At 40.2% G+C, this 14,475-nt stretch overlaps 1 protein-coding gene across 1 annotated transcript in view; it reads left to right on the plus strand.

The window, feature by feature from the left end:
• The window catches only part of FECH (ferrochelatase), a 36,752-nt gene extending 22,611 nt beyond the window's left edge, over positions 1-14,141 (plus strand). Inside the window, exons 5-11 of the mRNA XM_019518302.1 lie at positions 2,416-2,550; positions 3,590-3,696; positions 5,826-5,924; positions 7,733-7,840; positions 8,917-9,081; positions 9,482-9,541; positions 9,904-14,141. Of these exons, the coding sequence (XP_019373847.1) occupies positions 2,416-2,550; positions 3,590-3,696; positions 5,826-5,924; positions 7,733-7,840; positions 8,917-9,081; positions 9,482-9,541; positions 9,904-10,038 (809 nt within the window). The 3' untranslated portion in view covers positions 10,039-14,141. The remainder of the gene's footprint in view (positions 1-2,415; positions 2,551-3,589; positions 3,697-5,825; positions 5,925-7,732; positions 7,841-8,916; positions 9,082-9,481; positions 9,542-9,903) is intronic.
• The last annotated feature ends 334 nt before the right edge of the window (positions 14,142-14,475 follow it).

A 14,475-nucleotide genomic window follows, 5' to 3' on the forward strand; every position in this document is an offset into this window, starting at 1 on the left:
TCTCAAAAGTGTCACTCCCTCCTACTCTATAATATGGTCACCAAATGAAATCCACCCTATCTTTATCTATTTGTGCAGTCTTTGCATCTAGTTCTATTATTTTAGAGCCCTAATATACTGCTTAAGGAGTAACAACAGTTTTAGAAGTTGAACTAACTGCTTTTTGTATATACTAATGATGATCTTGGAGGATTCACCGATACAAGTGCAGAACACACTTGCCTTAAAATAGCTTGAAAAATGCTTTTAGCCCGAGATGTAACATTTTGGAACTTTCTGAACTCCTGTCTAACACTCGTACTTCTGTTATGTGGAGCACTAAGCTCTGCAGCACTGATAATTGCGGACTGTTCCCTTGTTTTAATTGCCTTGTTTGACAGCATACAAGGCAGTAGGTAGCAACACTATGCCAGTCTTCCTTTCCTTTCCAAGCAGAGGAATAATTTGCTCTGTAAATCGGTAAGAAATGATACGTTTGATTTTGAGAATACCATATTTCACCGGAATCCAAGACAACTTTGAATTTAAGATGACCTCCCTTAATAATTAGATTCCACACGTGGAACATTTAAAATGTTGTTCTGTTTATTCTAAACAGGCCTGCTGACAAAAACTAACAAGCTGTAAGTTTAATGAGCATTATTTTAATCTATCTTAGGTTCTGTCCAGGAAATCCTGGCTAGTCCCACTCCTTTCTTAGACCTGCAACTTAAGACTAGTCTCCTTCACATGCATCTTCACTCCCACTCTCTTTGCTGTTCTTTTCACTGCTTCCCCCCCAACACACCTTATTCCAGTGCAAGGGAGATGGGGGCCTTCACTGTTTCCTGCCCAGCTCCCTGTGTCCCCCACCAACCTGGGATATCTAGCCACACCTTGTCCCCATCCCATCATGGTTTGAGAGGCAATGTGCTGCACCCCCTCCTTTGGTAAATCCTGGATCCACCCATGACTTCAGGTACTACATTTTCACCTGATAACTTGATTCTAAGGCAAAGCTTTGTTTTCCCCATGTTGGAAGTTAGGGGAAAACCTCATCTTGGAACTGAGTAAATACAGTTTTACTGTATCAGATAGCAATAATTTATGCCAGAGGTTCTCAGACTGTGGTCCACAGACCACCATTGGTCCATGAGCTCCATTCAGGTGGTCCACAGAAAGGTTGCAGAACAATCGAGAATATCTGTATTTGTAAGGTAAGACCACTGATACTCAAATCTGAGTCGTGTGCTTTGATTTGTAGAACAAAAAAAAGTTTATTAAGTGGTCTCCGGAGACCCTCAGCAATTTTCAAGTGGTCCGCAAAAAAAAAAAAAAAGTTTGAGAACCCCTGATCTGTGTTATAAATAGACTTCTTTTCCTGCTTGATAGGATACTTTTGTCAAAAGTAACAGGTAATTTCATACTGGTTTATAGAACAAATTATTCCTCTTGCTTGGAAAGGAAGGGTAGAATTCTATAGAGCAGTGCTCCGTTAGACACTCAGGTTCCTTTCCCATTCTATCTCATGATTGCTGGTTTATGTAAAGTGACTCTTGTGCTTGTGTGTGCTGGTCTGCAGCTATGGATACAGCAGACAGCCAAAGTGGTGAAGACCTGACCTGTACAAAAATGATTAATGATGATTTTTTTTGAGTCCATAACTTGAATTGCCTTCAAGGGGTCTGAGCACTTTTTGGAATGATGCCTCTGAAAGGTGTCATCCATAGATTTTGATGTATATCAATTTTGTTACCCCAAAACATGTAACAAAACTGCTTTCTTTTACTAGTGTGTCCATACACAACAGCAGAAAGACTTGGTACAGCTTATCCTGATCCTGGAGAGTGAAATGAACTATACTGGTATGACAGTGTGGACATTTGAGAATTTATCAGCATAATTGCATCAGAAAAAATCATACCTATTAGCAACATACTTATCCTGGCTTAAAACCTTTTTAGTGTAGACCAGGTTAAACTAGAGTTTCTGAAGTGTTATGTTTCCAAAAGCAGTTCAGCGTTAAAGGAAAGGAGGGCAGAAAAGGCGACATCCCCAATAGACTGATGCAATAAATCAGTTTTGAATTCTGCTAACTCTGGCCTGCTTTCTGCTAATAGGCAAGTAAGATCAATCACTTGATCAAAGTACCTTGTTTATGTGACAGCAGTTGAGAGAGGGAGCCAGAATAGCATGCCAACAATATAAGTCTCTTGTTTTGTACCCACCTTCATTAGTGGTGATAGGAGAGTGCACTCAAAGGCTTGTAATGTTGCAGTTTGAGCTTTGGCTGATGTGAAGGAGGGGGTGGTGCAATTGCTTACTGAAAATTTCACAAGCTCTGACTGCAGCCCATTGGAAAGTGATTTTCAAATCAGAGTGTTTGCAGATGAAATGATCAGCTGCTTTTTCTCTTTGTCTCTCCTCCATGGATAGCACCTCATAAATACTATATTGGTTTTCGGTACGTCCATCCTCTGACAGAAGAAGCAATTGAAGAGATGGAAAAAGATGGAGTTGAAAGGGCTATTGCTTTCACGCAGTACCCACAGTACAGCTGTTCTACCACAGGTGAGTGGGTATGCAGAAGGAGAAGGTAATAAGCAGATTGTAAATAACCACATGACTTGAGAGACCAATCACAAGAGTCTTGTAAAAGCACTCAGCTGTGGATAAGGACTCAGCCTTTCTTTCTCTTAGAACAAGCCTTTTGGTTGGATTGTTTTAGGTCTTAACATTTAGTATTCCCAGCAGAACATGGAAAACCCGGAAGATGTTATTAAGTACAAAAAGTTTCCTGAGGATTTCTAGTAGGAGGGAAATCTCAGCTCATCATTAGGCCTCCATATCTCACAGCCCTCTCTTGAGAGATTAAGCAGTTTTACAGATCGGTAGACGGAAGTACAGCTCGCCAATGTCATGTCAAGCAAATGGCACAGGCAGAAGTGGAACCCAAAGGTTCTGACTAAGTCTCCAGCTCTAACAACCAGAGGTCATAACTCAGGCATTTTTTGGAGGGCGTGGAGGGACGGCTACTTGCAAGGGACATTTGTCAATGGAGGACTGCCATTAGTAGGATCCATGCTAGTTTGGTGCAAGCCTTTAATGTTGGGAAACTGGACTTTGTGTGGGAACAGGTACAGAGTAACAAAACACTGCAGCATGGATGTGGGACTTGCTGTTTTTTTTTTTTTGTTTTTTGTTGCTTGTGGAATAGGCATGAATTAGTTTAATAAAGAGTTAACTGTATGCTTGATGTGGCTGTATGTTAGGTACCTCTGCCCTAGACCCATTGCAAATACAAACACAAGGCAGATATTCTCAGCCACTACCTGCCCCTATCACAGGTGAGAGTACTATGAACACTTGTGTACATTTTCATTTATACCAAAGGTTCATGCCTCCTTAAAAAACATTTCTCTGGGTATTTTGAGTTTTCATAGCACGAATGACTGATCTCTTAATAACTGTCTGAATATGCAGTCATTTAGCATGTTGAAATGGTTTGCCATCAAAGTATTTTTGTCTGTAGTGTTTTATATTCTTTCATATTTTGGCTGAACATACAGCTGAAAAGTTCCTGCTAATGTCTGAAATCTTTGTGTTTCAGGAAGCAGCTTGAATGCCATTTATCAGTACTATAATAAAAAGGGGGAGAAGCCAAAGATGAAATGGAGCGTTATTGACAGGTGGCCTACACATCCCCTTCTCATTCAGGTATGCATTTGCATGCAAATTATTGCTTGCCATCGGTTAAATCCTTTGCTTGTTAACTGGAAAGATTGAACATGGATCCATTCAGAGACAGCTGTGGCATCATCCCTTGTCATTTTGGTTCATTTTAAGATTGCTGCCAGAATTCAAGGATTTTGTTCGCACAGTCTGGCTGGACAACAGTGTCAAACGATTGTTGTATAACATTTACACATTTACATGCGTGTGTGTGTCTGTGTAAATTTTAAACAACTGGATGCTTGACTTGAATTGGGTGAATACAGGAACATAGAATTTCAAGCAATTTCTTTGCTTTGCCAGCTTGAATAAATATGTGTTCCAATAAAGAAAATACGTATGCCAAGTTGTTTTTTCTTTCTGGATATATATTGTTCCTTTAAGGCATGATACATTTCCAATAAGAAGTGCAGAAGTGAAATATGAAAAAAATGTTTTTCATCAAGTCTCAGTTTCTAACAAAATGCAAGCTTCTTAGCTTTAGAATATGCTGAATGTATATGTTAGATGGACACTGCCTTATGTCCAGATTTAGATTTGTTTAAACTTTTAAAAAATATTTTAGAAGAAAAGGAATATTTCATTTTGATTGTGGTTCACAATACTGAAGTTTCTGATATGCCATGTCTAAATAACAGGAGGCAGGCAGTGTAGCTGGAATTCGTGGATATTGGCCTTTCCTATTGACTTCCACGATAGCAACATTAGGACAGTTTTGAGAACGTTGGAGAATTTGACTGTGGAAGGAGACATTTTTAGCTTTAAAAAAGTGGAATGCCTCTGAGAGGTGGGTACCTGGCCGCAAAAGCAGTTGCAACAGAACTGCTTAATGTTAGAGGCATTCTGTATTGTCTTTTTTGGAGAATGCCCCCTTTTCAGGTGAGAGACATTGGAGGAGTTTGAGGAAGTGGAGCAGGAGCTTTTCTTCCTCTTTCACCTTTGAGCTTGTTTTCATGTTTGTTTTTTGGTTTGTTTAGTTTTAGTTTGGGGTTGTTTTCTTTTCTTGCTCTCGTCCAGGGTATGATTGAGGGAAACAGAGGGAAAACAGTCTGCAAAGCCAAGGACTCCTCATGATAGTTGTCTGTATGTCAGACTGGGAGGTCTCACCCTTTGGAGGTGTCCTTTCATCCACTGAAGTACCTAGTGGAGTTCATGAATGGTGCTCTCCATTAGAACGACTGTATGTGTTTGTGTACATTTTTTGTAAGCCAACCAATTTGTGTTTCTCCAATCCAATGGGAGACTCAGTGAAGTGCTGGATCAGCTTCTGACTGTACCCTTAGAACAGGAATTAAAGGTGGGGTTTTTTTTTTAAAGTTTTCACCTTTTTTTACTGTAATGCATGTCAAAGGGATCAGTGTCCAGCATGGCAAGCTGATTTTGCTACCGTATCACTGTGCACAAGCCATTGAGACGGCTTCTCTTCCATTCTTTGTAGTTCCTTACTATCCAGCCATGTCTGTGTAACACCAGGCCTTTTCAGTCATTGGTATGAATCTGAGGCCAGAACTTGTTACTTTTATCTTTCATGGGAGAACAAGAACTTTTTTTCAGGCCTTACTTAACTGAAATCATTTGTCATCCCATGACATCTTCTCTCACTTTGAGACTGGATAAACAGCTCGGGAAGCTGAGCATTTTGAAGGATGGGTGCTCGTCTCTGGAATGTGCTCTCCATATTGGTTCGTCCAATTCCCAGTTTGTCACCCACTAGGGTACACTTTCTCTTTATTCAACACTCTCTCTGTCAGCAGCTTGGCTGATGGTCTTTGGGGAAAGATCTATCAGTTTGCTGTATTATATTCGATTTGTCTACATAACTGAAATACTAGGGAGCTGATGCAGAGTTCATCCAGAGCCTTTGCACTGACTTGGGTTTTGGATTAGGTGCTATTGTTCATTATTCAGTGAGTATTTTACTTTAAACACTATTGCTCAAACCCCTACTTATGCTATCTACTAAAAAGAGAATATTTTGCTGTATCATTAGAAGTTTATATGATGGCCTAGAGCAAAGAAGCTGGGCCCCAGGCAATTTATGTATGTTCCCTTCAACAGACTGGTGTCTTTCAGCAGACTGTTGTATATCTTCAGTCTTTCTTTTTTCTTAACAGTGCTTTGCAGACCACGTACAGAAAGAACTGGATCTGTTTCCACCAGAGAAAAGGAAAGAAGTTGTGATTCTTTTCTCGGCTCACTCGCTTCCAATGTCTGTAAGTAACATGGAGTTGCAGCTAATGATGTTAATCTTCAGCATCACCCTATGGGTCTGATGGACTATATCGCCAACACAGCTGAGATATTAGAGTAGTGTGGCACTTGTAAATGAGCCTTGTACTGCTACACACACTTACCTGCCATGACACAGAAGCCACTCATATGTTCAGTGCTTTGAAATGGTGATATCTGGGGGTGGGTGGGGAGAAAGGAAAGTGTATTTTCTCATCTTTCAGAAAAAATTACTCTTCTTTAGAGCAGTGGTTTTAAACTTTTAGACCGGGGCGGGCAATTATTTCAGCTGCTTGGGCGGGCTGGGGGCGCTGGAGGGCTGCTTACTGAGTTTTGGCAAGCTGTCAAGGGCCACATGGGTAGCCCTGCCCCTTGACAGGTCCCTGCACCCTGGTCGCCATCTTGTGACCAGAAGCCCCACCCCCCAACCCCTGTCCTTTGCCACCAGGAGTCCTTCCCCTTGCTCACTTCCTCAGCCTGACAAAGGGTATTTGTACCCAAAAGCTTGCTAAGAAGAATTTTTCCAACTATTTGAGTTGGTCTAATAAAAGATGTCAGATTTACCCAAAGACCCTTGTCTGACTTCATATTGTATGCATCAACCACATGGCAGTGAAGGAACTAAAGTCTTGTCTAACAAAACTAAATAGTGTTGGGACTTTGTTGTCAATTCAAGTAAGGGGAAGCTGTCACAAGCAGGGGGTGGGGTTTAAACTGCATTCACTATTCTAAAGCCATCCTGGTGGGTGTCAGAGCTAAAGTGTAATACGGTGTAATCTGTGGGTATTTCTTCTGCTGTTTCCTAGCCCTAGAAATCAAGTTTGTAGGAGTATGCTGCCATCTAGTGATTAACAGCAAAAGACAATTTGGGACATGGGAGAAATTATTTATATTAGAGGTAGTGCCTAGAGGCCCAAGAGAGATCTGGCATCCTTTGTGCTATGCACTGAATAAACTTTTAGTGAGAAACAGTTCCTTCCTGAAGGAGCTTGCAGCATAAACAGCTGAGACAGACGAAGGAAAGCACTGATACAGAGCGGTGAAATGATTTCTTTAAGGTCACACTTGTTCAGTGGCTGGGCCTGGGATAGAACCCAGGAGTCCTGACTCCCAGCCCTGATTCTCCTACATATTCTTTGCAGAATGACCAAGGGAAACAAAAGCAAGAGGATTCTACTTGATTTTTACCTAGACCATTAAGGATTGGCAACCCTCATCCTGTTGGCTATCCATGAGGTCACTGGGCACTGATGGGAATGAGAGAGAAATCCTGGTGATAGTGGCAAGCCATGCATATTCTCTATGCCTTTATTTTATAGATGATAGAACTTAATTATCAATCTCAAAGCATATTTTTATACATAATTTATACAGATTTTTATACATAATATACCATGAGATCCTCTGGGAAGTAACTATGTATGTGCACTGTGTGAAATGTGCAAATACCAATTAGGTACTTAACTAACTGAAAGAGAACACCTTGTGACTTCGGCAGCTTGAAAAATATGTATCAGATCACTAGGGGAGAAGTATTCTGTACAGTAGCCAATTAAACCTATTCTCTTTCACTAATTTTGAAATTGTACTGGATAATTCAGAGTTGTGTTCTTTGAGGTGTATGCAACATTTTCTATGTACTGCACCTCTAGGATTAGATGGCCTTTGTCTTCTGAACACATTTTGTTTCTTTGAACTAAGATTTTCAAACCAATTTTCAGAGGTACCTTGTGCATTAGAAAGAAGGTACTTTCACTCAAAGAACGCAGGGTTGATATTTCTGTGTTTACAGGTTGTGAACCGCGGTGATCCATACCCTCAAGAGGTGGGAGCTTCTGTCCAAAGAGTCATGGAGAAGCTGAACTATTCCAACCCTTACAGGCTTGTTTGGCAGTCCAGAGTAAGTTATCAGATTACAGTGCCACCTGGCCCTTAGTCATCAATATTCAGAAGGGTCTTTTCCCCAAAACTTTGCAAGTCTCATCCTGTTTCTCTTCCTTTCAAGAACCATCTCTGTTACTATAGTTTGTCACTTTTGGGGCCTTTGTCTTTTGTAACTATTCGAGAGTCACTTAAAGCTCGTGTTGTTCACAAGTATTAATGCATTATCTCCATAGATTTTTATCATAAATCCAGATACTTCAGCACATAGTAGTAGTAATAATAATAATATCATCAGGTGGTGGATATTTTTCTTATCAGGAGGTAGAAACAATTATGTGATGCTTGCTCAAATTTCTGTCCAAGGTAGCTTATATAATAATATGCACTGTTAGTGCTAGGGGCTAATCCATGCAAGCTTCATTTTTTGAGTAGGTAGTGCAAAGCAGGTTGTTATTTTCCTGAATACGTGACTGCTGCAAACTCTGTCTGATATCAAGGAACTTTAATCCTCATCAGAATTATGTAGCGGCATTTAACTTACGTTTTTTCAAATCAGTTACCTTTTAGGGAGGCACAGGTTTGTTTTAAAGCCAGGAAGCAGCAAGTCAGTTTATTATGGTGACTCAGTATCAGATATTGCTTGGATTTAAAGGGATGCTACAACTTACTCTGAGAATTGGTCAAATCCTTCAAAGGCAGGTTACTTCTGTGCAAAGCTGCAGCCTTTTAGTAGAACTGAAAACAAAATAGACTTGTTTTATAACCAAACCCCTCTTCCCCCAGAGAAATGGCCCCAATTAAAATAAAAACAATAAAATCCAGCCTAACTTGCATGTGTGGCTTACTTTGGGTAAATACAGCCTCCTTGTCAGAATGGAGGGTTAGAGCTAGAATAGAGGGACTTGCAATCTTCATAAAAATGTAGGAGTTGGATTGGGGGAAATATTGTTATAAAAAACAAGGAATGGATTAATTTGATTGTTTAATTAAAATAATGCCCTTGCAGTCTAGTTTAAGGTAAGAACATCTTTGTGTAGAAATGAGTTTGATCAATTTCTGAGGGTTTTTTTTTCCCCCTCCCTTTTTTTATAGGTAGGACCAATGCCGTGGCTTGGTCCACCAACAGATGAAGCTATTAAAGGACTCTCTGAAAGGGGAAAAAAGAATATTTTGTTGGTTCCAATAGCATTTACTAGTGACCACATTGAAACACTCTATGAACTGGATATTGAATATGCACGAGGTGTAGCTAATGAGGTAAGCTCATGACAGTGCTGATAACTTCTTGGGCAGATTTGCTCCCAAATTCATTTTGTTCGCTCTAGCTCTGTTTTTACACTTCAGTGGTTTTGGCCCAATTCTCTTTTGGTGTGAATCAAGACTTAATCTGAACTGGTTTAAAAAAAAAAAGGTAACATATTTCAGTAAAGTAATACTGAGTATATAATTCGACAGTTTTGTATTTTAACTTTTCAAGGTAAATGGTTAATATCTTCATCTGTAAACTAGGATTCAAAATGTAGAAAAAAGTTATTGAGTCTTAATAGATTCATTTTAGGGGCAGCTTCTAAGTTATATATAAGTGATATCTCTGAGAACTGTAGAATTTTTTTCCTATCTAATGTTACTTTCTTTTTCTTCCTTGGTTTCGATACAGTGTGGAGTTGAGAACATCAGAAGAGCTGAGTCCCTTAATGGAAATCCATTGTTTTCCAAGGTATTCAGATTGTTCTGATTGTTATTACAGAGTGATCCTCTGGAAAGCTTCAGAAGATTATGGGTTTCCTACCATGCTGTTAACTTTGAAAATAGACATGGAATTCTTACACCTTATAGTCTGCAGAGGATAACTACTTTTCTTTGTCACTTTTAACTAATCTTAATTTTTGCTTTGATAAAATTGCATTTGAATAATGCTTAAAAACCATTTTCACAGTATAGCTTTTTGTCTGGCTAATAAGTTAGTTTGGTAATACATTGTGGGTTTATGGGCAGGGAGGAGGGAGTTCTTTTTCTTTTTTTCCTTTTGCAACCAGCTCATTCTTTTTTTTGCTTTTTAATATTCTCTCTTCTTTTTAGGCACTCGCAGACTTGGTCTATTCACATATCCAGTCGAATGAAATATGCTCCAAGCAATTAACCCTCCGTTGTCCACTTTGCGTAAATCCTGTCTGCGGGGAGACAAAAGTCTTCTTCACTAATCAACAGCTATGATATACAGTCCCCACCCCACAGACTGTTTGGACCATGGCTCATGTAATAATAATTTTGGATTATGCAGGAACATCACCAAACAGTGCAGCACTGCAGACAACAGAAATAATGCATACAGACCAAACTGTTCTTTCTGCTACACTGCTCCAGCCCATTGGTTTCAATAGTGTTGAACTCCTGTAACAGAGGAGAGTTTGAACTGGAATATTTTTTTAATATGAGAGGTATGGATGAAAGGGGAGGAGAAAAGGGCTTGATCCTGTGAGATGCTGAGACCTTAGCTTCTTTCAGCCTTATAAGAGTTGGTGGGGCTCAGCATTTCATAGCATGAGCCCAAAAGTAAAGCACTGAAACTAGCAAACCTTCGATACAAATTGGCATCTGAGTCTCTTTGCAGGGACTTCTTTATGCACTTACGAATACATTGACTTCAGCCTTCTAGTTGGTATAATTTTTTTTTGCTTCCAATGCATTATTGTTAACACCATTGCCAGTCATCTGTTCTTAGACGGACATTTTCAGATGGGTTTTGACGATCAAGTGACTTCTGATTCTTTTTAAAATACCACATACCTTTTAACAACATAAATGATGTGTATGGTTTTCCCAGAAGAAGAGGATCTGCTGAAGCCCAGACTCGCTTGGGGGCAAAATTGTTTACATTTTTTTGAAACTTTCTCATTATCTGCAGGAAACTGCATAAGGAAAGCAAAAAATGAAAAAAAACCTCACAACTGGGCTATTTTTTTGGAGCATTTGCAGCTTAATAGAGTTATGTAACCCCCATTTCCTCCAACAGCTGGCGCTCTGGCTGGTTGTAAGGATTTTCTGGGTTTGAAGATGAACAGATGCATGGGGGGAGATGATTTAAAAAAAAATTTTTTTTTTTTTGGCTGGGGGGCTGTTTTTTTTCCCAAAAGGGCTTTTTATCTGTTGTGTCAAGCAAATTCAGAAAGTTGAGGCGACTCCTTGTCGGAGGGTTTATAGATCTGCTGTGTGCTTTCCGCCATGTCGCAACATTGTGGTTTTTGTGGGAATCTCTCTGGAGCTGCATAGGTGCAATTGATTCAGTTTAATTCATGTCATCAATTTAAAACCCAAATGATGTATTAGGAGAAATTTACATTGTGGTGGTTGACTGGGAAGGGGGAGCTGCCTGTCCTTCATACTCGCAGCAGCCAGAAATGAAATAGGGCTCATAAATTCCCTAGCCAGAAATGAAATAGGGCATGGTGTGTATCCCCTGGGCCATTGTTGGGTCTCATAACCACTTCTGGCTAAATCTGTAGCTATTAGCAGTGGGCATTTGGGCACACCAGAAATGTGGAATCAAGTCCTAGGTTTATTCTATAGAACCTCTGGAAATTTAAAGTAATGGCCTTTTAACTCTGGCACCAGGTCTGGAGACAAACTGTCTCTGAATGGAAAGGAACTTAATGTCTCAGCTGCTGACCAGCACAGCATTTCTCATTTGGGGCTTGAAATGGGTTCAGAGCAGAGTTCTTGCAGAGCTTGGATTAGTATCTCCTTTGTTGTGAAAGCCTTTCATTCCAGGGCAGGATGAAGTGCATTTGGTAGGGGAGAGGCATTGGTCTGAGGGGTCAGCTTCCAAATGTTTACACTGAGTAATTAGCATTGAGATGCTGCAGGCCTCTTGCAATTTGTTCTAACCCAGGCAGATGTTCCTTAAATTGATGAATCATCTCAGGTTAAACCCTGTAGATGCCAAGGGAACTGAAACCACTCCTTTATGTAAGTTTTAATTTTCAGCTGTTAGGCTCCACCTCACTCTGTACTATCCGGCCAGTGGTTTTGTACAGCAGAACCCAGATGCTTTGTAGGTCAGATTCTTTACCCCCCTGAACTGATATGGGTATCTTGGCTGCATGAGATTGGTGAGATGAACTAGCTGTTTCCTATAATTTAGGGTTTCTCTAGGCACTGCTGCTCTTATCACAGATTACTGCTACACTCAGATGAGGGGGGAAGCAGCCAGTAGCTGAGTAGTTCACCTTAATTCAGCAAGCTAATGTGAACAGGGTGCAAATCAGCCAGACATGAATGATCCTAGGTTCTACTGCATATTCTCTAGAGAGCATGACGGACTTCAGGTGATACTTTTGCTTTCTTCTGTATGTTGGCCTTCTGGCCTTTTTATTACTTAACACAGTCTGTGCACTGCATAGACAAAGCTTTGTCTCTCCAGGAGCTCTGATTGCCTTTATATTCCTTCATTCCCAGTTAAAGAGTTGTTTTTTATTTTCTGTGCAGGAGTGAGAGCGTTCATTGAACTCCTAATGCCTCCTGAGCTTCATGGGTCTTTAGTGTTATATATTTTTGTCCTCCTTTTCATCCCTTTCCTTACACCTACTGATCATGCTGATGAGAGAATATAGACCTTCAAGAGCCAATTACTGCTTTCTGGTGGAATTGATGGAAGTGACCCAGGAGGGTCATTCAGCAATATTCTGCCCTAAGGTGGGGAAGTCTTTGGCCACATTTGGTGAATCAGAACAAGGAGTGCACAGTAGGAGTAGATTTGTCTCCATTGCCACTTCTCACTTTGACTGCGACTGATTAATAGAACACAGTGTATGCATAACATTTTCCTACCAATTCCCCTTTCTTCTAAAGGTCTTGAAGAATGCATTGGCTTTTGGGTATTGTTTGTGACCTGCACAACTGGATATTCACCCCAAGTTGGAAACTGAAGACTAATAGGAACATCATAATGCAGTAAAAATGATTGGCTTTTTATTTTCATATTGGAGAAGGGTGAGGAATTAGCTAGCACTAATTATGAGGCATTAATGCATTATTCCCAGTAATAGGCTGTATTTAAAGTTTGACTTTTATGCAGGCTAACCACAAGTGAGCTAATTAACAAACCTGTTTAGGGTATTGTTGCTATTAGCACATTGTGTAGTAATCACTAATCACTTAATTTTCCAGCTTTTAGCTGATGAATCCTGACTCAGTGATTTGGTAGGCCTTTTTCTCCCCCTCTTTTTAGTTAACAGAGAATATAGTGTCACTCTGTCTCTCCTGTTTAACACATTATTTTGTCTGAGATAATTCAGCAGAGCTTTACAACTCTAATTAAAAAAAATCATTGTGGTTACCTAGCATCATTATGACCTTTTTTGTAGATGGTGCAATATTTTCTGGCATTAAAAATATAAATGTGAGAGCAGAAAAACTGATGATGTGAATTCTGCTCTAGCCAAAATATGATCAGAGTGCACGTTTTAGTAGAAAATATGAGTATGGTTGCAATGAGTTTTCTAGGAACCTCATATTTGTGCCTTGTCCTCATCTTACTGCTCTAGTGTTCTGTATCCTTTGTGGCTTGCTATTAGGAGACTTGTCTTCTATTTTGGTAAACTTTTCTGCATTTGGTTTGCAGCTGAGGCAAGTTATTAGTTTGTGGTGCTGCTCACTTGGAGCCAGTTGTTGTCTGAACATTCTGCTCTGGTTGAAGAGAAATCAGAGTTTAAAAGTGTTCAACAGTGTCCACGGACTTGAGCCTGGGAAATCTAGTTTGATTTTTAGTTACAGGGTGCACTCCTTTATAGTTCATTTGTGAAATACTTTATAGCACTTTATAAAGTGTTGTAATTTTATTTTTGCCTTGGAAGAAATGCAGAGCTGGCTGTGGGTGTAAATTTTAAAAATGGAATATTGAGATTTTGGTACCTCATCTCTTTCATTAATAAGAGCTGAGCAGCTATATCTAAGCACATGGCTCCAAAAACTGAAAGAAAAACAGCCCTTGAGTCCTGAGGAAAGAATTGGGGACATAACCTTGTGAAACAAAGTGTTTTGTAAGAATGTGCTTGGGGTGAGGTTGTTGTTTTAAGCCTCGTGTCACTTTGCTCCCTTGGGTGGGCTCCCCTGTGCTTGCTCATGCACACATTTTCTCTCAACTTATGTCTAAGGGCTCATATACGTGCAGGGAGGAGCATGCAGTAATTACAGCGCGTTGGAGCAGACTCGATTAATTGAGTCTGCTGAAGTGTGCTAATTGCCGCGCTCTAGCAGGCTCCAATGTCACGTATATCAGTATCACGGTGCTGAAAAATGGCAGTGGGACACTAAAGCTTGAACAGGCTTTAGTTTGAAGTACCCTGCTACCATTTTTCAGTGTGGGAATGCTGAAGTGTGCAATGCTTGGGGCACTATTAATTAGCGCAGCTCTTGGAGTGGCACTGATTAAAGCGCCCCCTACCCCCCCCAGGTCCTGGAGCACATGTATAAACTCCCTTAATTTCCAGCTGTATTTTAGAAAAAGGATATGGCTTCCAAAGTGGTGCTGTAATGCCACAGTGAAGTGTGTGTGTTTGGAGGCGGGGGGTTCTTTAGTACCTAAAAAGGTGGAATCTAGGACTGTGCAAAGCTTTGGTCCCTGATTCGATTTGATGGAGATTCAGCCTGATT

This window comes from Gavialis gangeticus, unplaced genomic scaffold (genome assembly GCF_001723915.1).
Source record: "Gavialis gangeticus isolate Ggan-Ray unplaced genomic scaffold, GavGan_comp1, whole genome shotgun sequence".
Taxonomy (NCBI): domain Eukaryota; kingdom Metazoa; phylum Chordata; order Crocodylia; family Gavialidae; genus Gavialis; species Gavialis gangeticus.